Below are 27,315 nucleotides of genomic sequence, written 5' to 3'. Positions count from 1 at the left end.
TTCTTTTATAAAGTGACGATCTATTTCCACATGTTTGGTCCGATCATGATGCACGGATTATGTGCTATCTTGACAATGACTGGTTGTCACAAAGACATCTTCATAGGTCCGGTAAAAGGCACTTTTAGTTCTCCCATAAGTCTTTGTATCCAAACTCCTTCGCATATACCATGAGATAGTGCTCGATACTCGCCTCTGCCTTTGCGTGCTATCACAGATTGTTTTTGCTCCTCCACGTCACGAGATTACCCCAAACATAACTACAATAGCCGCTTGTAGGCGTCTATCATTAATGAACCCGCCTGATCGCATCGATGTAGACTTCCACGCTTCGGTTGATAGTCTTCTTGAAGTCTGTGCCTTTACCAGAGTTCCTTTTAGGTATCTTAGTATTCTATATGCGACTTCGGTGCTTCTCCTCGGGCATGCATATCTTGGCTAATAACACTCACATCAAAGGCTATGTGCGGACGGGTGTGAGATAGGTAGATGAGCCTTCCTACTAGACGTTGATATCTCCCCGTCGATTTCTTCTCCATCCTCATTAGTTCCCAATTTGAGGTTAAACTCCATAGGAGTTTCTACGGTTTTCGCCCATGAAACCAACTTCCGACAGAGATCAAGAACATATTTCCTTTGGGAAATGAAGATACCTTTTTCGACCTTGCTACCTCCATACCAAGAAAATATTTAAGACTCCCCAAGTCTTTAAGTTCAAACTCAGACCAAGAAATTTTTCAATCTCAAAATTTCGCCGAGTCATTTCCTGTTATTATTATATCGTCAACATAAACGATAAGGATGCAGCATTTACCCTCTTCCGAGTGCTTGTAGAACATGGTGTGGTCTGCCTGTCCTTGAATGTAATTTCTGCTAGTCATAGCTTTTGCAAATCGGCTGAACCACGCTCGTGGAGATTGTTTCAGCCCATACAAGGACTTCTTCAACTTACACACTTGGTCCTTGTTTTCTTCAAACCCTGGTGGGAAATCCATATACACCTCCTCATTTAATTCCCCGTTGAGAAAAGCATTTTTTACATCCAATTGAGTCAAGTGCCAATCAAGGTTGGCAGCAAGAGATAGCAGGACCCGAATGGTGTTTAGCTTGGCAACCGGTGCAAACGTCTCGTTGTAGTCGAGACCATAAGTTTGGGTGAATCCCTTAGCCACAAGTCGAGCTTTGTATCGGTCAATACGGCCATCGGGTTTAAATTTCGTAGTGAAAATCCATTTGCACCCTACGGTTTTTTTCCCTTTAGGCAGATCCGAGACTTCCCATGTTTCATTGTTTTTGAGGGCCTTCATTTCTTCCATCACGGCTTGTCTCCACTCAGCTGATTCAAGAGCCTCTTCTATATTTTTTGGAATTTTTACAGAATCAACATTAGTCACAAAAGCTTTGTAAGACTTAGATAAATTTCCATAGGATACAAACCGAGAAATAGGATGTTGAGTGCGACTCCTTGTACCCTTCGAATCGCAATTGGAAGATAGATGGATGGTGACGGAGGTGGGACTTCGCTTGAAACAGTCCTCGGTTGGAGATGTAATTGGCATCTTCAGACGGTTTCAGGAGAACGATTCCGTCGGAGTAAACTCAGATTCTTTGTTTTCCTTGATCAAGTGGTTGTTGTACTTGGTGGAGGTATTGTCATTGGGAAGGACGGTGTTAAATTCTTCAGATAGGGAAACAACTAAATCTGGGATAGTAGTAGTAGGATCAAAGCGGTATAATGAAGAGAGTATTAAGGTCTCATCTTCATTAAAATCTCCCCACAAGATGAGATCTTTGCAAAGTATGGTTCATTTTCAAAGAAGGTAACATCTCGAGAGACAAACATTCGGCGCAATGTTGGTGAGTAACACTTATAGCCTTTTTGTGTAGGGGAATATCCAATGAAGATACAGGTGTGGGCTCGAGGATCAAGTTTGGATTGATTTGGTTGATGGTTATGGACAAAAGCTTTACAGCCGAATATTTTAGCTGGAAGATTAGGGACATGAAATAGAGGGAAGGCCTTTAAAAGAGTATTTAGAGGTGTTTGGAAATTGAGGATCTTTGATGGCATTCGGTTTATGAGATAGCAGGCAGTAAGGACAGCTTCTCCCCACAAGTATTTTGGAACATTCATAGTGAACATTATGGCTCGAGCCACATTAAGAAAATAACGATTTTTCCTCTCAGAGATCCCGTTTTGTTGAGGAGTGTCAGGACAAGAGCTTTGGTGTATAATGCCTTGGTCAGAAAGGTATGGACTTAAGACAGAGTTGAAGTATTCTCTCCCATTGTCAGTACGGAGGGTATGTATGGTAGAGTTGAATTGGGTTCGAACCATTGAGTGAAAATTTTGGAATACTTTGGGTGTTTCAGATTTTTCTTTGAGTAGATAGACCCAACAGACCCTAGTATGATCATCAATGAATGTTATAAACCATCTAGCCCCTGTAATATTTTTCACTCGGCTGGCTCCCCATAGGTCACTATGGATTAACGAAAAAGGTTGGGACTGAATATGTGGTTTTAATGGGTATGGCACACGGGTATGTTTAGATAATTGGCAAATTTCACACTTCAAGGAATTAATACTTTTATTTCAAATAACAATGGAAGATGTTTTTCAAATACACAAAGTTTGATGTCCTAACCTACGGTGCCATAACATAATAGTGTCCTCTTTTGCAATGGATAGAGCCAATCCCCTTGTGTAATTGCTTTTATTCCAAATATATAGTCCATCATCAACTTTAGCAAGGCCAATCATCCTCCCGATTTACTTCTCAGTATCACACAACCAATTGCGAAAAATTCAACAAGAACATTTTCATCCTTAGTAAGTTTACTAATTGAAAGTAAATTACAGGACAAGTTTGGGACATGTAGGACTTTATCGAGAGAAAACTCTCATCATTTGTACTTCTCCTATTCCAATACGGTGAGTAAGAACCGTCGACTATGCGGATTCGGATTTGTTATGACAAGGAGTGTAGGTTTGAAACAACGTGGAGTTACTCGTCATGTGATCGGAGGCGCTTGAATCGAGTATCCAAGGAGATTGATTATTAGATTCAAAAGCAATGTTGAGGCGTACCTTGAATGGCTAGAGATCCATGAGTGGTGGGAGTACCAAGTATCTTATGGAGAGTCTCAAGTCGTGTTTTGTTAGCGAACATCAAAAACATCATCGCAGAGTGGAGGAATTAATTTCACCTTGAATGATTCCCGATTGATATTCGAGTTATCTGTGATGTCTCGGTTTCAAAGAAAATTTCATTGATATCACCCATTGGAGGACTAAACCAAGGAATTTTAAGAAGGAAATTAGAGAAAAATTAGGATCGAATGAATCCTAAAGCCACGATGCCATGTAAAAACACTCGGAGGAAAAATTACATTATATTGCTACTGCTTTAGTTTACGACTTTATAAAGAGAAAATAATCATTTTAAAGGAAATAAATCCTAATCCCTAAGAATCGATAATTGATATCGTAATTTCCTAAGAATCGATGAATCGAGATTAGTTTCTATTTACAAGAGATCACAATGATTTCTATCCTTAATTATAGGGATTCCAATACCATCGATTTCTATCCTTAATTATAGGGATTCCAACAGACATGCTGGTTGATTTTAGTTTGTATGAGAATCCTTTGAACCTTCTATGTAATAATTGTGGTTTTAATGAGTCTTAACCTATTTTAGTACTGCAATTTTTTAACTCCCTGTTGGAGTGTGGATAATCATAAACTTCCTCTATAAGTTGTTTTATTGTTTACTTAATAAATGTATGTAGCACTCGTCAAGTCTGGTTCAAAAATATGACAGCTCAAATCTATGAGTACTGATAGAATTTTTTAATCCTTTTGAGTTTTAATTGCTAGGATGATTCAAACCTTTAAAGGCTCAAACCTTATTCAATACTCTTATCTTTGCATCCAAGCAAAGCTTAGTGCTAAACCAAAGTCTAAACCACATCTAAGTCAAGGATATGATAAGATACCAAATCAAGCTAATCTTCTCTCTTTTCTTCTTTTTAATCCCAAACTTGGCTCGTGATAATTAGAAGACTAAAAACAGAATACTATCTATTAGTGTTGCAGTTTCATGGCCGTATCAATACTTTGAGAAAAGGAAAGTTTAGAGGGCCTCTGTAAGTATTAGAACAAGCATACCAGATTTCATACAAAGAAGAGATTGATACAATAGATAATAAATCAATTGATTGATCAAACCTTTAGGTTGTTCTATGAAAATTTCTTCCTTGAGAAATTCATTTAAGAAAGCTGACTTGACATCTAAATGATGTACCTTCCAGTGTTTCTGAGCTGTCAAAGCAAATAGCACCCTTATAGTATCTAGTCTTGCAACAGGTGCAAAGGTTTCAGAGAAATCAATCCGTTGTTGTTGACTGTACCCTTTCACAACCAATCTGGCCTTGTGCTTGTTCAAAGAATCATCTGCATTATTCTTGGTTCTAAAAACCTATTTAACACCAATGATTTTCCTATTTTCAAGCCTGTTAACAAGCTCCCAAGTATCATTTTTGTGAATCATTCTCAATTCAGCTTCCATAACTTCTTGCTAGCAACTTTCTTTTGTAGCTTCATCATGGCAGGAAGGCTCCACCATGATTATAGCACACCTTTCATAGATGTTTGCTAGTGTCCTGGTGCCTCTAACAGGTACATCATCATAGTCATCTTCAACTACTTCTTCAATTTCAGTTTGCTGCAGGTTAAGGTCATTCTAATCTTCATCAAGCAGACTTGCCTCAATTCCATCCCATTTCCAATAGTTTGCTTCACTGAACTTAACATCCCTGCTCATTGCAACCTTCTTAGTCAGTGGATCAAAGACTCTATATCCCTTCTTTACACTGATGTAGCCAACAAACACCCCTGGCATGGACCTCCTTTCTAACTTAGTTCTTTTCTCTGCTGGTACCAGTACATAACACAAACAGCCAAACACTTTCAAGTGTGATACAGATGGTTTCTGTTCAAACCAAGCCTCAAAGGGAGTTTTACCCTTAACAGCATTAGTTGGTAGCCTGTTTAGCAGGTAAATAGATGTGTTTACAGCTTCAGCCCAAAAGTTGTTAGGCATTTTAGCCTCAAACAGAAGGCACCTGGCCATATCAAGGACTGTCCTATTCTTTCTCTCACAAACACCATTCTGCTATAGTGTGTAAACAGTAGTTAGCTAGTGTTGAATTCCAGCTTCATCACATATCTTTTGGAACCTCTGAGATACATACTCAGTTCCATTGTCAGATCTTAAGCATTTAAGCTTACAACTAGCTTGATTTTTAGCCAAAGCTTTAAATTTGCAAAAGAAATCAACATCTGACTTCTGTTTCAGGAAGCTTACCCAACAGAACCTAGTGCAGTCATCAATGAATAGTACAAAGTACCTGCTGCAATTTAAGGAGGTGGTCTTCATAGGTCTACAGATGTCTGTATGAACTAGCTGAAGCCTTTCTTGAGCTCTCCATGCTTTGTTGACAGGGAAAGGTAATCTGGTCTATTTGCAAAGTTGACAGGCCTCACACACTTCCTTCTTTGGTTCGATCTTGGACATGTCATAAACCAAATTTATCTTTTGCAATATGCTCAGTGAATTGTAGTTCACAAGCCCCAACCTCCTATGCCGCAAGCTTGCTTCATCAGTCTGAGATGCATATGCCCTTGCCTGCAACTGATTCACATCCACAATGAAGGTTATGTCTTGCATAACTACTGTTGTTAACACTTGATCAGTAGCATCTTTGATCACACAAGTTTTGCCTTCAAAAACTAAAGAGTAACCCTTCTCCAGTAGCTGACCAAAACTCAGCAAATTTTGATCAATGTCAGGTACATAAAGAACCTCAGAAATGGTTTTGTTACCTAACTTGGTGCCTATCATAGCCTTGCCCTTCCCTTTTGCCTTCAACAGTTCACCATTGCCTATTCTGACTTTGGAATTGAAGGTGGTGTCTAGCTCCTTGAATATGCTCTTATCAGAAGCCATGTGGTGAGTACATCAACTGTCAATTAGCCAAATCTTGCTGACTCTGCTTGAATTTGCAAAGCATGATGCTGAAAAAACATGTTCTTCCTGTACTTCAACATCCTCAGCAGCCTATGCTTGATTCTGATACAGTGGTTGTGCTTTTGGCTTATTTTTGTAGACTTTTTTAATGTGGCCAAACTGTTTGCAACCTATACACTGAATGTCTGGTCTGTACTAGCAATATTTTTCCAGGTGAGTAGTCTTCTTGCAATGACACAAGGTGGAAACTTCTTCTTGGCAGCCTCTTTCTTTTTCTTTTCTGACCAAGGCTTCTTGCCTTTGGAATTTGAAGTTGAACTTGAGCTTTCTCTGCTTTTGGCTTGAAAAGCTCCCTCAAAGTGCTCTTCCATTCTGTTTGCCATTCTTTACTCTTGTGCATAAAGAGCATTTATTAGCTCTGTCAAAGGAATTATTGATAGGTCCCTTGAATCCTCCAAAGAAGAAATTTTTGCTTCATACTTCTCTAGCAAGGTTGTTATGACTTTCTCAACTATCCTTTGATCACTAAACTCTTCCTCAAGCAATCTTATATTGTTGACAGTAGTCATAATTCTATCAGCATACTGCTTAATGGTTTCTGAGTCTTTCATTCTCAAGTTCTCAAAATCCCTTCTTAAATTAATTAGTTGCTGCTGTCTGGTCTTGTCTAACCCTTGAAACTCCTCCTTGAGTTTATCCCAAGCCTGCTTTGGTGTGTCACAGGTCATAATCCTTGTGAAGATAACATCAGAGACTCCACTTTGAAGGCATGACATAGCCTTGTACTTCTTGGCACAGTTTTCACTATGCTGTCTGATCTGAGCTATGGTCGGGTTAGCTCTCAATGGTGGTGGCTTAGTGTCATTAAGAACAACATTCTACGGGTCATGTGCCTGCAGTTATGTTTTTATTTTCAATGCCCAGATGTTATAGTTTTCACCAGCAAAAACAGGTGGAAGAGGTGGTGTAAAACTCATCTTTGCAGCAACCAAAAAAAATCAACAAAAACAGCTTATGCTTCTTTGTTTCGAGCACAACTTACTTAGAGACAGTGCACAACCAAGGCCCTCAATGACAACGGGCTCTTGATACCATTTGTTGGTTTTTTTAGCAAGCAGAAAACAGAATAAGGGACATAGCAAAAGTAACTGAAAAACATCAACATTTTCATTCAAATTTTGAAAATATATGTATGTTACAAAAGTAAATGGTCAGTTACCTAATGGTTAACTGCTCCCACTTAGTACATCACAAAACAAGTCTAACTTGTACACAAAAAATAAGCTGACATATCAGCCATAGCATCAATACAAATCAGCCAACAAATCCTACTAACTTTGCTATCAAATTACAAAGAAACAAGATAAAGTTGCATAGGAACAAAATAATCAAAATATGTTGTTGCATTCGGACCAGCTTCATTTCTTCAGTTCAAAACAGTATTGCTACAGGAGTTGAGCTGAAATTGCTGCTGGTCTTTTGTTGCAATGCAGGCCAGAGCTTAACAGGCCAACAATACTGTTAGCTTGAAGCTTTTTGCGGCATTTTTACATGTAAAAAACTTGTGCTGCCTAAATTTGAAGCTTGACCCCCCTCCAACCCTGAAAAATGGAACATTTTAAGATTGTGAGAAATTGTTTAATATATATAGTTGCATCTGTTTGCCGATTAGTATACAATATTGGATCAATTGGAATTAATCTGATTATCGGACTTGGTGGTAATTTGGAGAATGGTGGTAATTTGGAGAATGGAGTTGGTAAAAGGAAATATGGATAAGATCATTGAATTCTGAAGTCAGTAATTACTGTGAAGGTTTTGACTAGCCCTTGGAATTCAACAAAACTTGTGTTATTTGTATTGGCCATTCCACTTCTCTATGGTCATTGGTTACTGCAAATTAAGCTCTATATAAAACATGGACCCTGCCAAAATTATAAAGCCAGTAACAGTATTGCAGAAGTACTGTGATATTCGCATTCTAACAATAATATTTTTTCCATGGCTGCCACCAAACCAACCACAGTCAGCAAGAAGCTTCTGATAGACCCAAAATCTGACAGAATTCTGTTTGCAGAAGCTGGTAAAGATTTTGTTGATTTTCTTTTCTATATCATGTCATTACCTGTTGGAACTGTGGTAAGGCTCCTTGGTAAACAAAGAACAGTGGGGTGCCTTGGGAACATTTATGAAAGCATTGAAAATTTGAACGATTATTACTACATGAAATCAGCAGCTACAAAAGTAATCCTTTTGAAGCCAATGGTTACGACCTATACTTCTAATATAGCTCTCTTGTTGCCAAGCATGCAATCCTCCAAAGTCCAAATACACCAACCTTTACTGGTGTAAAAACCATCAAAATTACAATGGTGGCACTGCATATGTTGCAAATCATCCAACAGCCGCTTGTCCTTCCTGCGGACATTATTTTATGAAATCTAATGATGTACTTTTTGTGAATCCCACAAACAATGGCGTACCAGACTCGGGTGAGGAAGCTTTGATCAAGAGGCCAGCAACTTTCATGATAATGGATGATCTGGTGGTGAGGCCTATGTACACTAATTCTATTATCACTTTGCTTGACAAGTTCAACATCAAGGATGTGAACGATCTTGAAGAGAAAACCATTGGTGTGGGAGTTAATGAGGTAAAACAATATATTTTGTCTTAGTATAACTTTGAAAGTTTTTTTTTTTTTTTTACCTTTTTCTGTTTTGCCTTGTTTGATACTCCATTCTTAATACCATTAGCTTAAATTTGTTATTTTGGTGCAATAGGCGGTGGAATTGCTTAGGGCATCGATGCAGTCCAAGACAGTGCTTACTGATGTTTTCCTTGGTGGGAAGAAAAAGTCCTCTGAAGTCTGAACCTATAATGCACTGAAGTCTTGGATTTAATGATCAATCTGTTCAAGCCTTTCATTTTAGAAATTGAAACCTAGAAATTAAGGTATCATTTTGGGAAGTGGTTCTTTTTGTTCTTGCAATTGTCTCATCTGGAAACAATGTTCAAGAATGTCTTCAATTTTATAACTTGAAGCTATATGCTTTTATCTAATCCTCAATAGCTTTTATATATAAGTTTTCCCTATATTTAAGAGTTCAAAGTGAATACTATTTGTATGTAATAATTGAAATATAATATGGGACATAAAAATATTGGAAAGAATCCTTTAATTACTCACTTCAACTCTGTTTAAAAGTAGCTGTATGTTTGAATAGGCCATCCAATTCACTAAATAGCCTACACACTGCAAAATCTACCAAGGCATGGCTACCATGACTGCTAACTCTGTTTCCCATGTCTTAAACTCTACTTTGTGCAAATAGAGAATAAAATTGCTGAGGGCATCGTTGCAATTCTTTTAATTGATAGATATCCTTGATTCTAGGGATCCTTTTATTAAAACCTTACAAAATAAAGAAATCTAATCTCCTAAACTATCTCTGAATCCCTAATTGAAAGCTTCAAATCCCTTATTGACGGATTATATTAATTATCCAAGTCAAACATATTTTATTCCATACTTAAAAGGGTAAATTACAAAAATAGTCACTTTTATTTGCCACAAAATTTTAACTTAAAATAATCAATATTAACAACTAAAAGAAGCGTATTAAGTAGCAGAAAAGGGATACTCACAAAGGGATTATGAACAAACAAGCCGATTCATATAAGAAAAAATCGGGCTGAGAAATCAATTAATCAAGAACGTGAAGAATTGGAAAATACAATGATTAGGAATAAAAACGATTACCATCTTCTTTTTTGTCGACAACCACTTGATTTTAAGTCTTAGAACATAAATTTGTCGGTGAAGAAGACATACCTGGACCCTCAATTGAATCCTCTTTTGTTTTTGTACATGAATAAAAAATTCTGATGATAACAGCTTTCTTAGTCAAGTTAAAAAAGAAAACTAAAAAAAGGAGGAGATGAACGGTTTTTTAAGTAAGATTTAGGGTTTAAAATTTTTAATTAATTAAATTTATTTAATTAAAAATCTATTCTCATCCCACTAGGAAATCTAAGTTGGCACTTAAAATCTAGTTGGACTGCCACGTAGGATTACCGTTAGGGAGATAACGGAACTTAATAGAAGAGTGATCACTTCGTAACAAAATAATAGCATAAGTGACTAAAACGTAACATTTCAAACATAAGTGACTAAAATGTAACCTAAGACAAACAAAAGTGACTAAAATGTAACCTGAGGCAAACAAAATGACTATTTTTATAGTTTAACCTACTTAAAATTGAAAACAAAAGCCTTATACTAGAACTAAATGATCTAAAGGTTATTACCATTTTGTTGGTGTAAACTGTAAAGTCACCAGAATAAGTATGAGACTCGAGCTTTAACTGATTCTTGAGCAACAAGGCTCGTGACTTGAGCAAGAAACAAAGCAGATTCCAAGTTAAAATGAGGAAGAAAGTGAAAGCAAGAAAAAAATGTTGAGAACTAAAAATGAATGAAAACTGTTAATTTTCATTAACAAAGTATTGGCAAGTTGCCATTACATATATCAAACACAAGTTGAGCTTACAAGTCAAAATGCTGCCTAAACTCTTACCTCACACCACTTAATACATTGAGAACTGCAAAATCAACTTGCACTAGTTGCTTTGCTGAATTTTCAGTCAATCAACATCTAAAATACATCAAAAGACTTACCAACTAAGTTCTAAAAGAACTAAGTTACAAACTATAAACTTAAAGCAACAAAATAAGTTGAATTTGGACAGCATTCATAAGCTCCAGCTGCTGCCTGCTTATCACGAGCTGCATTGCTGCTTCTTTGCTGCATGTGAGCTGCATGGAGGCCAGCTTCAACACATTTGCATGTTATAATAGAAATACAGTATGAGACTTGAAAATAGTGGAAAAAAATCCCTTGTTGCCCTCTTCAACTCAAATTTTTTGAGACCCAAAGAAGAAAAGTAGCCATATATTTGCTTAGGCCATCCATTCCCTTTAACCATTATAAAGAGCCTAGACACTGTTTCAACCAAGGTATGGCTGCCAACACTGTTAGCTTGAAGCTTCTTGTTGACTCAACTAGCCAAAGAGTTTTATTTTCAGAATCTGGGAAAGATTTTGTTGATTTTATGTTCAACATTCTGTCATTACCTATTGGCAGTGTCATAAAGCTTCTCACCAAAGAACAGATGGTGGGTTCCCTTGGAAACCTTTACGACAGCCTTGAGAATATGAACGATACCTACATTCACTCACCAGAAAACAAAGACACCCTTTTGAAGCCTATAGTTCCCAACAATGCTGCAAATATGCCTCCCTTGTTGCCAACACTCGAATTATCCAAACCCATCGGAATTTATAGGTGTGGTAATTACCTTCGTAGAAACTGTGGTCTCTATGTTTCCAGTGATTCTAAATTCATTTGTCCTTCCTGCAATAATGTTATGAATCAAACTGCAACCAATGTTAATCCAAAAAAGAAGGATTCATCTACTAATGAGGGAGGTTATGTGAAAGGGGTTGTTACATACATTATCATGGATGATCTTGTTGTGAGACCTATGTCAGCCATTTCTTGTTTCAATTTACTCAACAAGTTCAATATCAAGGATGTAGGGGTTCTTCAAGATAAAACCATTGATATAGGAATCGATGAGGTAAGACATAATCTGATTTCTTTCGCTGCCTTAATTTTTTATGTAACAAGTGAGAAGTTTTAAGAATGTGATCCTCTTTCATTGTTGATTATACAACACTGGTTTTAAACTTGCTTTTCTGTAAATAGTGTGTGAAGTTGCTAAAGGCTTCGTTTCAGTACAAGACTGTGCTCAGTGATGTGTTCCTCGAGAAGAAGATGGGCGAAAGCAATGCTAGTAGCTCTTCTGGAGTAAATTCAAAAGTGATATAGGACATGCTGGTTGATTTTCAGTTTGCAAGATTGTTTTATGAGTCTATCAATCTAAGAAGAGATGCTCCTTGGTTTTTCTTTGAACTTTAGCAGTTTTGTATGAGAATCATTTGAGCCTCCTTTGTGATAATGGTGTGGTTTTAACGAGTCTTAACCTATTTAAGTACTACAATCTTTTAGCTCCCTATAGGAGAATCTTTATCTCAAATATAAGTAGTTTTCTTGTTTACTTAAATATGTATGTATGCATGCATGTAGCACTTATCAAGTCTAATTCGAAAATATGAAAGCTCAAATAAGTACTGATAGATAATCTTTGAAGCCTTTTGAATTTTAATTGCTATAAAGATTCAAACCCTCAAAGGCTCAACCCTTATTCTATATTCCTATCCTTGGATCCAAGCAAGCCTTACAATAAATGCTTTTTTGAGAACCTGAGTTTACTTGGTTCATTTAATCACCTTTAAGAAATGTTTTCAATTCATCTCCCTAATAGGAAGAGCTGGTTTGAGGTGACAAATGGCTATGTGCATGCATCTTTAGTTAAAGAAAAACCAAAAAAAGGACACTAACGGTTAGTGTTGCAGTTCAATCGCCCTATCTATACTTTTTGAGTAAAGAAATATTTAGAAGGCCTCTGTTAGTATAAGTACAAGTATACTAAACTTCATACAAAGAGGATGTCGGTTCAAGCGATTACAAATAAATTGATTGGTCTTAAAAAACAGATTAGCCTGCAATATTCCAATGTTTAAATATGTACAAAGAAGAATCATAAATCAATTCCAAATTACATATTATACATATATGGATCAAGCCAGGGCTATTGGCATTCTAATATGATAATTCAAAAATGACACAAATCAACCAACCGAGAAGTCAGGAGCTTCTATCTTACCTTTCTGTTCAGCAAATTTACCCTAACATCTTTCCCTTTGATTTTGAATCTATAGATTGTTTCAGTGCATGTTTTTTATTGTTTGCAGGTAAACTGCCTTTGGAAAGGATCTTGTGGCAATTCACCTGGTTGTAATCATTTGTTTCACAGACTGTTACTGCATATCTAGTGTTATTAGAATAAAACATGAAAAAAATGAAGAAAAAAAAAAGCTGTAGAAAATATCAGAATCTGATATTATCCCTAAGAAACAAGGCACTCAACCAACTATTATAAATTAAAGCGCAAATGGGCTGATAAAAAGCACGGAGCCGTGCAGTGAGCACAGAGCGAACTATTCTTTTGTCTTTTACTAAAGAATACCATGTGCTCGCCGCTTATAGCATTGAAAATTCCTTTGTTGGAATGACCTGGGGACCCTTCATGACAGCATTGAAAATTCGGGTGATACCTTACATGCAGTCAGTGGCAAACAATGACACCTTTAACTTTTGCTTTGTGCAAATACGGAGTGAAATTGTTGAGGGCATCATTGCAATCCAAGGGGTGCTTACTGCTGTGTTCCTTGGGAAGGAAGTAACTAAAGTATCAAATTAAGTGATTTGGTGTTCATGCAATTGTGTTTCTATGCTGGAAATGATGTTTATGCTCTTCAACAAAAATAAATGATGGGTTATGTTCTTAACTTGTTTTATTCTTGTAAATTGAACTTCAAGTATGTCAGTCCAATTGCTATAAACTATTTATAGCTCCAATCTTGGGATCTAGACAATGCCTAGATTGAGCAAGGCTTGGATCACCCTTACCCAAATAAAAAATTTTCTACCTTATGTATGTTTATAGATATAACCTTGAAAGTAGTTGAAAGAATCCGTTGTACACATCTGCTCCATTTGTTTATATTTGCTTTGACTATCCATTCCCATCAGTCCTTTACTCCTTGATTGCTTTCAAGTATAAAGAGCCTAGAGACTAAATCCAATTATACCACTTCATAGCTTTTGTTTGATTTTTTATGCAAGAGTGTTGAACTCTGAAGGTGTCACTCTTGTCTAAGACAAAGCCCTCAAATTTTCTTTTTTATCTTATGGTTTATTAAAGTGCCCTATGCTCCTTAAATCCTACGCTTTGCTGAGAAAACAAGAGCAATTATTAAATGAATTTTATTGTGGTAGCACATAACCACTCTTACTGAAAACCCATCAAAAAGGGTCTAGGAGCTAACCAAATAGCCAAGAAACCAACATTGGTTGCTTATACTCTTATGTTATAAGGTTTTGGAAAGAATGAGAAGAAAGGCACACAAAATTCAATGATAAGAGGCACTATTGTTGAGAGTTGGCCTGCAATGCAACATGAAACCAACAACATGCAGCCATCGAGGTCAGCAACTTTGCTTGGTGCGTAAGACTGAAGCTGGACCGATAGAAGCAATCTGATTTGGTCACTTTGTTGCTATGTTATTTTGTTTAGTTCATTTCTAACTAACTTACAAAGTTAGTACGATTTAGTGATGTGATTTTGATGTAAAAGCTGGTATGTCAGCTTATCTTTGTATTTTCTTTTAAGTTTGCATTAGTTTAGCTTAAGTGGGAGCAGTTATGTTATTAGGTAACTGTTAAATTTGTAACTCCATTATATTTTCAAATTTTGAATGAAAAATTAGAATGTTCAGTTACAATTTCTGAGTGTTCAAGTTTTGCTTGCTATTTTCATTTTCTTTTGCTTCGAGTTCCATTGGTTTTTGCTTTGCAATTTTGTTTCTGCTGCTACCAATGTTCCAACAAATGGTATCATGAGCCCGAGTCTTTGAGGGGCCTCTATTATTGGTTGTTTTTTGTCAAAAGCAAAGCTTAAAAAAAAGGAAAATCGAAACCTTCAAACTTAGTTCAACAAGATGAGCTTCACTCCACCTCCACCACCTGTGTTCACTGGAGAAAACTATCACATTTGGATAGTTAAAATGAAGACATACCTTCAGGCACATGACTTGTGGAATGTGATTGAAAACGATGCTAAACCACCTCCATTGAGAGCCAATCCCACCATTGCTCAGATGAGGCAGCATAGTGAAGAATGCTCCAAGAAGCACAAAGCTATGGCCTGCTTGCAGAATAGGGTATCTGATGTAATCTTCACCAGGATAATGGCCTGTGATTCACCTAAGCAGGCATGGGAGAAGCTAAAGGAGGAGTTCATGGGGACTGAAAAAACGAGGCAGCAGCAAGTGATCAATCTCGGGAGAGATTTTAAAAATCTGAAGATGAAAGAGTTTGAGGCCATCAAGCAGTACTCAGACAGGATAATGGCTATTGTCAACAGCATAAGGCTCCTTGGAGTGGACTTCAGTGAGAGCAGAGTTGTTGAAAAGGTCATCACAACTCTCCCTAAGAAATTTAAGTCAAAGATCTCTTCACTTGAGGACTCGAGGGATTTATCAGCCATCTCATTGTCTGAGCTGATAAATTCTCTGTATGCACTTGAGCAAAAGAGAGCAAATAGGCAGGAAGAACAGCCTGAAGGTGCTTTCCAGGCAAAAGCCAATGAAGGCTCAAGTTCAAATTTGAAAGGCAAGAAGCCTTGGCATAACAGAAGAGATAAACCAAGAAAAGATGAAGGAAAAAGGGTGTTTCCACCATGCACTCATTGCAATAAGACAACACATTCAGAAAGCTATTGCTGGTATAGGCCAGACATTCAATGTAGGAAATGTAAATAGTTTGGTCATGTGGAGAAAGTGTGCAAAGGCAAGGAAAAGGAGGCTACTCAGCAACAAGCTCGACCTGCTGAAGACATTCAAGCTCAGGAGGAGCATGTGTTCACAGCTTCCTGTTTTATCAGCACAACAAAGGCCAGGAGTGATTGGCTAGTAGACAGTGGTTGCTCACATCACATGGCATATGATGGAAGGTTGTTCAAGGACCTTGACAAGACCTTCACCTCGAAGATCAGAATTGGAGATGGGAAGCTGATTGAGGCCAAAGGCAAGGGTAATGTGATGGTCAGCACTGGTTCAGGTAATAAACTGATCATTGATGTGCTCTTTGTGCCTGAAATAGACCATAATTTGCTTAGTGTGGGCCAGTTAGTAGAAAAGGGCTATACTTTAGTCTTTAAAAATGGTTTTTGCATTGTTCAAGACTCACTTGGTCAAGAACTTGTTACTGTAGCTATGAATGATAAATGCTTTATGTTGGATGTAAGTCAAGTAGAAAGAAAAGCTTACACCAGCCTTACTGATAGCACTGATCTCTGGCACAGGAGATTAGGCCATGCTAATTTCAGGTCTCTTGATCTATTGCATAGGCTAAATTTGGTTGATGACATGTCTAAAATTGAGACCAGTGGCACTGTTTGTGAGGTTTGCCAGCTTAGTAAGTAGGCTAGATTGCCTTTTCCTGCTGATAGTGCTTGGAGAGCTCAAGAGAGACTCGAATTGGTGCATTCTGATGTTTGTGGTCCTATGAAAACTCCTTCAATCAGTGACAATAAGTACTTTGTCCTGTTTATAGATAACTTAACAAGGTTTTGTTGGGTTTATTTTTTGAGGCAGAAGTCAGAAGTGTTTGAGACATTCTGCAAGTTTAAAGCACTTGTTGAGAACCAATCTGGTTGTAAAATTAGGGCATTGAGGACTGATAATGGCTCTAAATATGTATCTGATAGATTTCAGAAGCTGTGTGAAAATGTTGGGATTCATCATCAGCTAACAAATATCTATACTCCCCAACAGAATGGAGTATGTGAGAGGAAGAACAAAACTGTGCTTGATATGGCCAGATGTCTATTATTTCAGAGCAAGCTTTCAAGCCAATTCTGGGCTGAGGCAGTCAACACCTCAGCATATCTACTTAACAGGCTACCAACTCGAGCAGTCAAGGATAAAACTCCTTTTGAGGCTTGGCATGGAGTCAAACCAGTGGTCACACACTTGAAAGTATTTAGTTGTGTGTGCTATGCTCATGTTCCAGTGGAAAGGAGAACCAATCTTGAAAGTAGAGCTATTCCAGAAATTTTTGTTGGCTACAACAGTAACAAGAAGGGTTATAGGGTGTTTGATCCATTGACAAAAAAGGTGCTAGTCAACAGAGATGTGAAGTTTGATGAAGAAAGGGTATGGAGCTGGAATGGTGTTGAAGCAGGCTTGCTTGGAGAGAATCAGTTGGACTTGGTCAATGAACCTACAGAAGAAGGACCAAATGTTGATGCTATTGATGATGCACCAGTGAGAGGCACCAGGAATTTAACTGATGTTTCCCAGAGGTGTAATGTTGCAGTAGTTAAGCCTACTGATTATGAAGAAGCTGCCAAGGATAAGAACTGGAAGAAGGCAATGGAAGCAGAATTGGAGATGATCAACAAGAATCAAACCTGGGAATTGGTGAACAGACCAGACCACAAAAAAGTCATAGGTGTTAAATGGGTGTTTAGAGCCAAATACAATGTTGATGGCTCATTGAACAAGCACAAGGCCAGGCTTGTGGTGAAAGGCTATAGTCAGCAGTATAGAGTTGATTTTATGGAGACATTTGCTCCAGTAGCAAGATTGGATACAATCAAGCTTCTGTTTGCTTTAACTGCTCAAAAACAGTGGAAGGTTCACCAATTCGATGTAAAATCAGCATTTCTGAATGGCTTTCTCAAGGAGGAGATTTTCATCGAGCAACCAGATGGATTTAAAGTTGCTGGAGAGGAAGACAAGGTGTACAGACTAAGAAAGGCTCTTTATGGCCTAAAGCAGGCACCAAGGGCCTGGTATGACAGGGTTGACACCTACCTATCTAGGCTGGGGTTTGAGAAAAGTGTTAGTGAAGCTACACTTTATGTAAAGAAGTCAGAATGTGAAACATTGCTGATTGTCTCTCTTTATGTGGATGATTTGCTAGTGACAGGGAGCAAGAGTGAGCTCATTGATGCGTTCAAAATCCAAATGCAACAAGTATCTGAAATGACTGACTTGGGGATCATGACTTACTTCCTTGGTATGGAAGTGCATCAGTCTGATCGAGGCATTTTCATCAGCCAGCATACTTTTTCTTTGAAGATTCTTGCTAAGTTTTGCATGCAAAACTGTAAATCAGCACACCTGTGGCTCAAGGTGAGAAACTGACTAGTATTGGAGACCAGGAAAAGGTTGATGAAAGACACTATCGAAGCCTAGTAGGTTGTTTGTTGTATCTAACAGCAACTAGGCCAGATATTATGTTTGGTGTCAGTTTGCTATCGAGGTTTATGCACTGCTGTAATGAGGCTCACTTGAAAGTAGCAAAGAGAGTTATTAGATACATTAAAGGGACTACAGGGTATGGTGTGATGTTTGAAATAGGAAAAGAGCTAAAACTTGAAGGATATTTAGACAGTGACTGGGCAGGTTCTCTCGATGACATGAAGAGTACCTCTAGCTATTTTTTCACACTTGGATCGAGTGTGTTTTGTTGGAGTTTGAAGAAGCAATAGATTATTGCTCAGTCCACAGCTGAAGCAGAGTACATTGCAGCTGCTGCAGCTGTTAACCAGGTCATATGGATCAGAAAACTCCTTCAAGATCTCAATGAAAATCAAGTTGAAGCAACTGAAATTTGGGTGGACAATCAATCAGCAGTTGCTATAGCTAAAAACCCTGTGTTTCATGGTAAGACTAAGCACTTTAAGATTAAACTTCATTTTGTTCGAAAGGCTGAGCAAACAAAGGAACTCAGCCTTATTCATTGTAGCTCAAGGGCTCAATTGGCAGACATATTAACCAAGCCATTAGGAGCTACTCGATTTGAAGCCTTGAGAGGTGCAATTGGTATGTGTTGCATACAGTCCAGGAAGGAGTGTTGAGAGTTGGCCTGCAATGCAACATGAAACCAACAGCATGCAGCCATCGAGATCAGCACCTTTGCTTGGTGCGCAAGACTGAAGCTGGACCGATAGAAGCAATCTGATTTGGTCACTTTGTTGCTATGTTATTTTGTTTAGTTCATTTCTAACTAACTTACAAAGTTAGTACGATTAAGTTAGTGATGTGATTTTGATGTAAAAGCTGGTATGTCAGCTTATCTTTGTATCTTGTTTTAAGTTTGCATTAGTTTAGCTTAAGTGGGAGCAGTTATGTTATTAGGTAACTGTCAAATTTGTAACTCCATTATATTTTCAAATTTTGAATGAAAAATTAGAATGTTCAGTTACAATTTCTAAGTGTTCAAGTTTTGCTTGCTGTTTTCATTTTCTTTTGCTTCGATTTCCATTGGTTTTTGCTTTGCAATTTTGTTTCTGCTGCTGCAAATGTTCCAACACCTATTTATGCAAGTAGAATTGTAGAAAACTAAGATAAGGTCATTTTTCAAAAACAACAAAAGATAAAAAAAAAATTTTAAAATACAAATTAAATTCAAATTTTAAAAGGAGATAAAAACTAAGAAAGGCTTGGTCAAAGCTCATATCACTTATATATGTAACCTCATAAGTAAATAAGAGATAATTATCGATTATTGAAGTCTCAAGACAGTAATTATCAGCATTAGTTGTCAGTTCCTGGACAAATGTTGGAGGCCAGTTGTAGATATATAGATCATTGGGAAGTATCACCCTTGTAAATCACCAAGACTTATTTACTAGCATTGACCATTCCACTTCTCTGTTGCCCTTGGTTTCTGCATATTAACCTCTCTATATATAGCGCTGATATATTTAACCTCACAAGTAAATAAGAGATAATTATCGATTATTGAATTCTCAAGACAGAAATTATTAGCATTAGTTATCAGTTCCTAGTCAAATGTTGGAGGCCAGTGGTCGATATATAGATCATTGGGAAGTATCACCCTCGTAAATCACCAAGACTTATTTACTATAGCATTGACCATTCCACTTCTCTATAGGAGAACCTTCATCTCAAATATAAGTAGTTTTCTTGTTTACTTAAATATGTATGTATGCATGCATGTAGCACTTATCAAGTCTAATTCGAAAATATGAAAGCTCAAATAAGTACTGATAGATAATCTTTGAAGCCTTTTGAATTTTAATTGCTATAAAGATTCAAACCCTCAAAGGCTCAACCCTTATTCTATATTCCTATCCTTGGATCCAAGCAAGCCTTACAATAAATGCTTTTTTGAGAACCTGAGTTTACTTGGTTCATTTAATCACCTTTAAGAAATGTTTTCAATTCATCTCCCTAATAGGAAGAGCTGGTTTGAGGTGACAAATGGCTATGTGCATGCATTTTTAGTTAAAGAAAAACCAAAAAAAGGACACTAACGGTTAGTGTTGCAGTTCAATCGCCCTATCTATACTTTTTGAGTAAAGAAATATTTAGAAGGCCTCTGTTAGTATAAATACAAGTATACTAAACTTCATACAAAGAGGATGTCGGTTCAAGCGATTACAAATAAATTGATTGGTCTTAAAAAACAGATTAGCCTGCAATATTCCAATGTTTAAATATGTACAAAGAAGAATCATAAATCAATTCCAAATTACATATTATACATATATGGATCAAGCCAGGGCTATTGGCATTCTAATATGATAATTCAAAAATGACACAAATCAACCAACCGAGAAGTCAGGTGCTTCTATCTTACCTTTCTGTCCAGCAAATTTACCCTAACATCTTTCCCTTTGATTTTGAATCTATAGATTGTTTCAGTGCATGTTTTTTATTGTTTGCAGGTAAACTGCCTTTGGAAAGGATCTTGTGGCAATTCACCTGGTTGTAATCATTTGTTTCACAGACTGTTACTGCATATCTAGTGTTATTAGAATAAAACATGAAAAAAATGAAGAAAAAAAAAAGCTGTAGAAAATATCAGAATCTGATATTATCCCTAAGAAACAAGGCACTCAACCAACTATTATAAATTAAAGCGCAAATGGGCTGATAAAAAGCACGGAGCCGTGCAGTGAGCACAGAGCGAACTATTCTTTTGTCTTTTACTAAAGAATACCATGTGCTCGCCGCTTATAGCATTGAAAATTCCTTTGTTGGAATGACCTGGGGACCCTTCATGACAGCATTGAAAATTCGGGTGATACCTTACATGCAGTCAGTGGCAAACAATGACACCCCTTTAACTTTTGCTTTGTGCAAATACGGAGTGAAATTGTTGAGGGCATCATTGCAATCCAAGGGGTGCTTACTGCTGTGTTCCTTGGGAAGGAAGTAACTAAAGTATCAAATTAAGTGATTTGGTGTTCATGCAATTGTGTTTCTATGCTGGAAATGATGTTTATGCTCTTCAACAAAAATAAATGATGGGTTATGTTCTTAACTTGTTTTATTCTTGTAAATTGAACTTCAAGTATGTCAGTCCAATTGCTATAAACTATTTATAGCTCCAATCTTGGGATCTAGACAATGCCTAGATTGAGCAAGGCTTGGATCACCCTTACCCAAATAAAAAATTTTCTACCTTATGTATGTTTATAGATATAACCTTGAAAGTAGTTGAAAGAATCCGTTGTACACATCTGCTCCATTTGTTTATATTTGCTTTGACTATCCATTCCCATCAGTCCTTTACTCCTTCGATTGCTTTCAAGTATAAAGAGCCTAGAGACTAAATCCAATTATACCACTTCATAGCTTTTTGTTTGATTTTTTATGCAAGAGTGTTGAACTACTGAAGGTGTCACTACTGTCTAAGACAGTGCCCTCAGATTTTCATTTTTATCTTATGGTTTATTAAAGTGCCCTATGCTCCTTAAATCCTACGCTTTGCCGAGAAAACAAGAGCAATTATTAAATGAATTTTATTGTGGAAGCACATAAACCACTCTTACTGAAAACCCGTCAAAAAGGGTCTAGGAGCTAACCAAATAGCCAAGAAACCAACATTGGTTGCTTATACTCTTATGTTATAAGGTTTTGGAAAGAATGAGGAGAAAGGCACACAAAATTCAATGATAAGAGGCCCTATTTATGCAAGTAGAAACTAAGAAAACTAAGATAAGATAATATTAAATGAATTGTTTCAAAAAAAAAAAAGAATTGTAGAAAACTAAGATAAGGTCATTTTTCAAAAACAACAAAAGATAAAAAACATTTAAAATACAAAATAAATTCAAATTTTAAAAGGAGATAAAAACTAAGAAGGGCTTGGTCAAAGCTCATATCACGTATATATGTAACCTCATAAGTAAATAAGAGATAATTATCGATTATTGAAGTCTCAAGATAGTAATTATCAGCATTAGTTATCAGTTCCTGGACAAATGTTGGAGGCCAGTTGTAGATATATAGATCATTGGGAAGTATCACCCTTGTAAATCACCAAGACTTATTTACTAGCATTGACCATTCCACTTCTCTGTGGCCCTTGGTTACTGCATATTAACCTCTCTATATATACCGCTGATATATTTAACCTCATAGGTAAATAAGAGATAATTATCGATTATTGAATTCTCAAGACACAAATTATTAGCATTAGTTATCAGTTCCTAGTCAAATGTTGGAGGCCAGTTGTAGATACATAGATCATTGGGAAGTATCACCCTTGTAAATCACCAAGACTTATTTACTAGCATTTACCATTCCACTTCTCTGTGGCCCTTGTTTACTGCATATTAACCTCTCTATATATAGCACTGATATATGTAACCTCATAAGTAAAATAAGAGATAATTATCGATTATTGAATTCCCAAGACAGTAATTATTAGCATTAGTTATCAGTTCCTGGACAAATGTTGGAGGCCAGTGGTCGATATATAGATCATTGGGAAGTATCACACTCGTAAATCACCAAGACTTATTTACTATACAATTGACCATTCCACTTCTCTGTGGCCCTTGGTTGCTGCATGTCAACCTCTCTATATATAGCACACAACTCTGTCAAATTTATCCGGGCTGAAACCGTAATAAACAACATTTTTCAATGGCAGCCCCGACTCCCAGTCCCACAGCTGTCAGCTTGAAGCTTCTGATAGACCCAATAACCCACAGAATTCTGTTTGCTGAAGCAACTAAAGATTTTGTTGATTTTCTCTTCAATATTATCATTACCTGTTGGCACTGTGATAAGGCTCCTTAATAAACAAGGAACAGCGGGGTGCATTGGAAACATTTACAACAGCATTGAAAATTTGAGCGAATCCTATATGCTGAAAGCTTCAGAAAAGGACATCCTTTTGAAGCCAATGGTTATGAACTATTCAGCTAATGTAGCTCTCTTGATGCCAAGCATGGAATTCTCAAAATGCACCAAGCTTTATAGGTGTTGCAGCACGTACGTGACAAATGATTAGAGTACCCGTTGTCCTTGCTGCTCTAAGGCTATGAACCATAATTTAACTTTTTTGGATACGACAAACAAAGCTCCAAACTTGGGCGAGGCAAGTTTCGTTAAGGGAGTAATGCCTTACATGGTAATGGATGATCTGACAGTGAGGCCCATGTCTGCTAAATCTATTATCACTTTGCTCAGCCACTACAACATCAAGGATTTGGGTGATCTTGAAGAGAAAGTCATTGCTGTTGGAGTTAATGAGGTAAAACAATAATTTTTTTCCTTTTGATTCTTGTTTGACACTCCATTATTAATAACGTTGGTTTAAACTTGCTCTATTTGTGCAATAGGAATTGGAATTGCTTAGAGCATCCATGCTTTCCAAGACAGTGCTTACTGATGTTTTCCTCGGTGTGAAGAAAAAGATCTCTGTAAAGTCTGAACCTATTATTCACTGAAGTCTTGGATTTAATGATCAATCTGTTCAAGCCAAGATAATTTCGTTTTAGAAATTGAAACCAGTAAATTGTGGTATCATATTGAGAAATGGTTCCTTTTGTTCTTTCAATTGTGTCATTGTGAAACAATGTTATATATAATCTTAAATTGATAAATTTGATATATAAATGATGGCTTTTTTATTTCGGGGCCTAAAACCTTAATTTATACTAACCTCAAACTCGGAATCTAGGAAAGAGATTTGTAAAATTCCACTGTTTTTTTTTTTTTAAGTTTTACCTCTTTTTGTGCAGAAGATCAAATCCCCCACCTTAGTCCTATGCTTAAAGTGATCTAAAAATTGAATATGCAGATGTACCGGTATTCGATTTGTCCCAGATAAGTTCAAGTCATGTATGATTTGCTGTGGTAGTTAATCCTAATAAATCAACTCCATTTATGTTACATGGCTGGTTCCAGTTATTTGCTGTTGGACATATTGTTATTTCCTGCTGGTACTGTTATAAGGTTGCTTACTATAAAATCCGTGGTTGTATAAATTGTCGAAACCTCTAAATTTCTTGTTGCCAAACATACAAATGCAATCAACAACAACACACTATACCGGCATTTGGATGCCTGTAGAGCTATTCGTCAATTTTATTATGAAATTGATCTAACATATACTTGCCCTTCAAAAACCAGTTTCTTCATATAAATAGGCCATGGAAGAAAAAAATATATAGTTTCTGGAAGAAATACCTCAATATTAGCAGGGAAGGGAACTATGTTTTGTAAATATAAAGCATGAATAATAAGGGGAAAAAGCAGTAAAAGCTCGAGGAAAGCAGAATCCCACATTCTGAGAAAAAGAAAACAGCACCCAACAGAGACCAATAAATGAAAGCGCAAATCAACTGATTTACTCACGGAGCTGTGCTGTGAGCGCAAAGCGAACTATTCTTTCGCCTTTTACTAAAGAATACCGTGTGCTCGCAGCTCAAGGCAGCATACGCCTATTTTTGGAGGCTTAATTCCTTTATTGGAGTGGCCCACAAATTTAATCTAAACTTTTTGTGGTTGTCTTTTATTTCATTTGCTTTAAGATTAAGAGTTTATTGGTTTTATGAACAAAGAAAGCAGAATAAAGAAGATTAGCAATCCAAATTGATTTTTATATTTCATCATCATTTTCAAATAAATTATATTAGAATTTAACTAATTCAATTAAAACAAATTTTGAAAATTTTAATTTGTACACAAATGTCAATCGACATCTGAACACATCAAAATTCTATCAATTAAGATTGGTTTTATCTAACACATGTAACATAACTTGTGTAACATGCACCAAAATATTTTCATACAATTGTCGAATTCAACCTACATGTCTTTAATCCGTAAATATTCGGCAGAATTCAATCCACATGTCTTCAATCCGCCAAATAGTCGGCAGCTTCACATTTCAAATCGCCATACGCAGCTTGAGCATTGTCGAGCTTGTTTTTACTTGTCGCATATGGAGAGCCTGTCAACATTCTTGCACTTTCAGACTGACAAATGATTTAGACTTGGACTATTCGCCAGATTGCTTATAATCTGAACTGTCTGCCATATGTATTTGTCACTTCATGGTTGGCCATCTTGAAACAGAGTTGATGACGCTCTATACAAATATTAATTCAATGAAATCAAATCTCTTTTTTTTTTTTGCAAAAATCTTTTCAAAAAAATTTTTAATTTTGAATTTGAGTTGAATTTTACAATTCGAATAATTTGAATAACATATTGGTAATATGTATATGTAGTTTGTAGTTTTGACACTTTTTCTTTTTAGTAACACTGGCTTAAACTATTTTGTTCGAATAGGGACTGAAATTGCTGAGGACACCATCGCAGTCCAAGTCGGTGCTTACTACTGTGTTCTTTGGTAAAGAAGAAACTATAGTATCAAATAGGTGACGTCTTGTTCTACCAATTGTGTCTCTTGGATGGAAATTCTAAAAAACGAAGATAAATCCTATGATAAAGGAAATTTAAATAACAAATATTCAGAATTCATAAATAAAGATAAATAAATTTAAAATAAAGGATAAAGGAATTTAAAGTTTAAACTAAATTAAAGACTTGGTCTTTTAGTATATCTTGAGTGAAGTAGTTATATATTTGCTTGGGCCATCCGTTCCCATTAGTCATTGTAAAGAGCCTAGACACGATATCTATCAAGGCATGGCTGCCAACACTATTAGCTTGAAACTTCTTGTTGACTCAACTAGCCAAAGAGTTTTATTTGCAGAATCTGGGAAAGAATTTGTCAATTTTATGTTCAACATTCTGTCATTACCTGTTGGTACTGTCATAAGGCTTCTCACCAAAGAACAGATGGTGGGTTCCCTTGGAAACCTTTACGACGGCCTTGAGAATATGAACGATAACTACATTCTCTCACCAGCAAACAAAGACACCCTTTTGAAGCCTATAGTTCCCAACAATGCTGCAAATGTGCCTCCCTTGTTGCCGACAGTCGAATCGTCAAACTTAAAACCCACCGGAATTTATAGGTGTGGTAATACTTACCATCGTGGCAGCTGCGGTCTCTATGTGGCAAATGATTCTAAATCCGTTTGTCCTTCCTGCAATAATGTTATGACTCAAAATGCAACCATTGTGAATCCAAGAAAGGGTTCATCTACTAATGAGGGAGGTTATGTGAAAGGGGTTGTTACATATATGATCATGGATGATCTTGTTGTAACGCCTATGTCAGCCATTTCTTGTTTCACTCTACTCAACAAGTTCAATATCAAAGATGTAGGGGTTCTTGAAGAGAAAACCATAAATATAGGAATAGATGAGGTAAGAAATAACCGCATTTCTTTTGCCGGCTTATTTTTTATATAACAAGTGAGAAATTTTAAGAATGTGAGGCTCTTTCATTGTCGATTATGCAACACTGGTTTTAAACTTGCTGTTGGTGTTAAGAACAAAGAACAAGTAAGTTGACTGAGACTTGAGCAGCAAGGCTGAGACTTGCAGAAGAAACAAACAGAATTCAAAATAGAAATTAAAAAGAGCAAAGAAAATGAAGAGTATATATGGAACAAAAAACTGATTGAATTCATTCAACAATGAACAATCGCATAATGCCAATACATAAACCAAGCACTAAGCTTGTCAAAAAACAGTAAGTGATCACCTAATCAACACCTACTACCACTAATACATTGAAACTTGAAAAAAACAAAGCTTGTACACATAGACAAAGCTGGTTAACTGCTCAATTACTGTCAAATTACATCAAACATTAACCTAACATGGTTCAAAATGAACTAGAACACATTTCCTTAAACTAAAGTTACAAAATAAACAAAGAGATCACCAGCTGCACTTGCTTCAGCAGCTTCTGCATGGCTCGGCCTGCACGACTTGCTTCTTGACTGCTCTTGGTGCTACATGCTGACCATACTTCAACACTTGCTTTTCTGCAAACAGGGTGTGAAGTTACTAAAGGCATCGTTGCAGTCGAAGACTGTGCTCACTGATGCCTTCCTCAAGAAGAAGGCGGGCGAAAGTGATGCTAGCAGCTCTTCTGGAGTACATTCAATCGTGATATAGGACATGCTGGTTGATTTTCGGTTTGCAAAGACTGTCTTATGAGTGTCTCGGTCTAAGAAGGGATGCTCATTGGTTTTACTTTGATTTTCTATATGGTAACAGATTCAATTAAGTCATTGATGATTCGCTGTGGAAGTTAATCCAAATGAAGCAACTCCATTTAGAGGTTCCATTAATTTGCTGTTCAGCGTATTGTTATTACTTGCTCATACT

At 36.7% G+C, this 27,315-nt stretch overlaps 3 protein-coding genes and 3 non-coding genes across 6 annotated transcripts; all 6 read left to right on the top strand.

The window, feature by feature from the left end:
• The first annotated feature begins 8,036 nt into the window (after positions 1–8,036).
• Positions 8,037–8,908, top strand: LOC105775809 (uncharacterized). Its single transcript, XM_052622526.1, has 3 exons — positions 8,037–8,279; positions 8,326–8,688; positions 8,819–8,908. Exons 1-3 carry the CDS (start codon positions 8,037–8,039, stop codon positions 8,906–8,908), a joined length of 696 nt encoding a protein of 231 aa, XP_052478486.1.
• A 2,262-nt stretch (positions 8,909–11,170) lies between these two features.
• LOC105776170 (uncharacterized) lies at positions 11,171–11,982 on the top strand. The gene is made up of 2 exons (XM_012598684.2): positions 11,171–11,678; positions 11,807–11,982. The coding sequence occupies exons 1-2, from the start codon at positions 11,211–11,213 to the stop codon at positions 11,927–11,929; spliced, it is 591 nt and encodes a 196-aa protein (XP_012454138.2). The 5' UTR covers positions 11,171–11,210; the 3' UTR covers positions 11,930–11,982.
• Positions 11,983–13,135: 1,153 nt separating this feature from the next.
• LOC128034384 (U5 spliceosomal RNA) lies at positions 13,136–13,251 on the top strand. Its single transcript, XR_008190509.1, has one exon. It is a non-coding gene; the product is annotated as a U5 spliceosomal RNA (small nuclear RNA).
• A 7,458-nt stretch (positions 13,252–20,709) lies between these two features.
• LOC128034372 (U5 spliceosomal RNA) lies at positions 20,710–20,825 on the top strand. The gene has a single exon (XR_008190497.1). It is a non-coding gene; the product is annotated as a U5 spliceosomal RNA (small nuclear RNA).
• Positions 20,826–24,419: 3,594 nt separating this feature from the next.
• Positions 24,420–24,536, top strand: LOC128034227 (U5 spliceosomal RNA). Its single transcript, XR_008190357.1, has one exon. It is a non-coding gene; the product is annotated as a U5 spliceosomal RNA (small nuclear RNA).
• Positions 24,537–25,716: 1,180 nt separating this feature from the next.
• LOC105776150 (hypothetical protein) lies at positions 25,717–27,102 on the top strand. The gene is made up of 2 exons (XM_012598651.2): positions 25,717–26,343; positions 26,980–27,102. The coding sequence occupies exons 1-2, from the start codon at positions 25,717–25,719 to the stop codon at positions 27,100–27,102; spliced, it is 750 nt and encodes a 249-aa protein (XP_012454105.1).
• The last annotated feature ends 213 nt before the right edge of the window (positions 27,103–27,315 follow it).

Source organism: Gossypium raimondii, chromosome 10 (genome assembly GCF_025698545.1).
Source record: "Gossypium raimondii isolate GPD5lz chromosome 10, ASM2569854v1, whole genome shotgun sequence".
Lineage (NCBI taxonomy): Eukaryota > Viridiplantae > Streptophyta > Magnoliopsida > Malvales > Malvaceae > Gossypium > Gossypium raimondii.
Note: the sequence above shows the minus strand (reverse complement) of the source record. Positions and strands in the feature narration are given on the sequence as shown.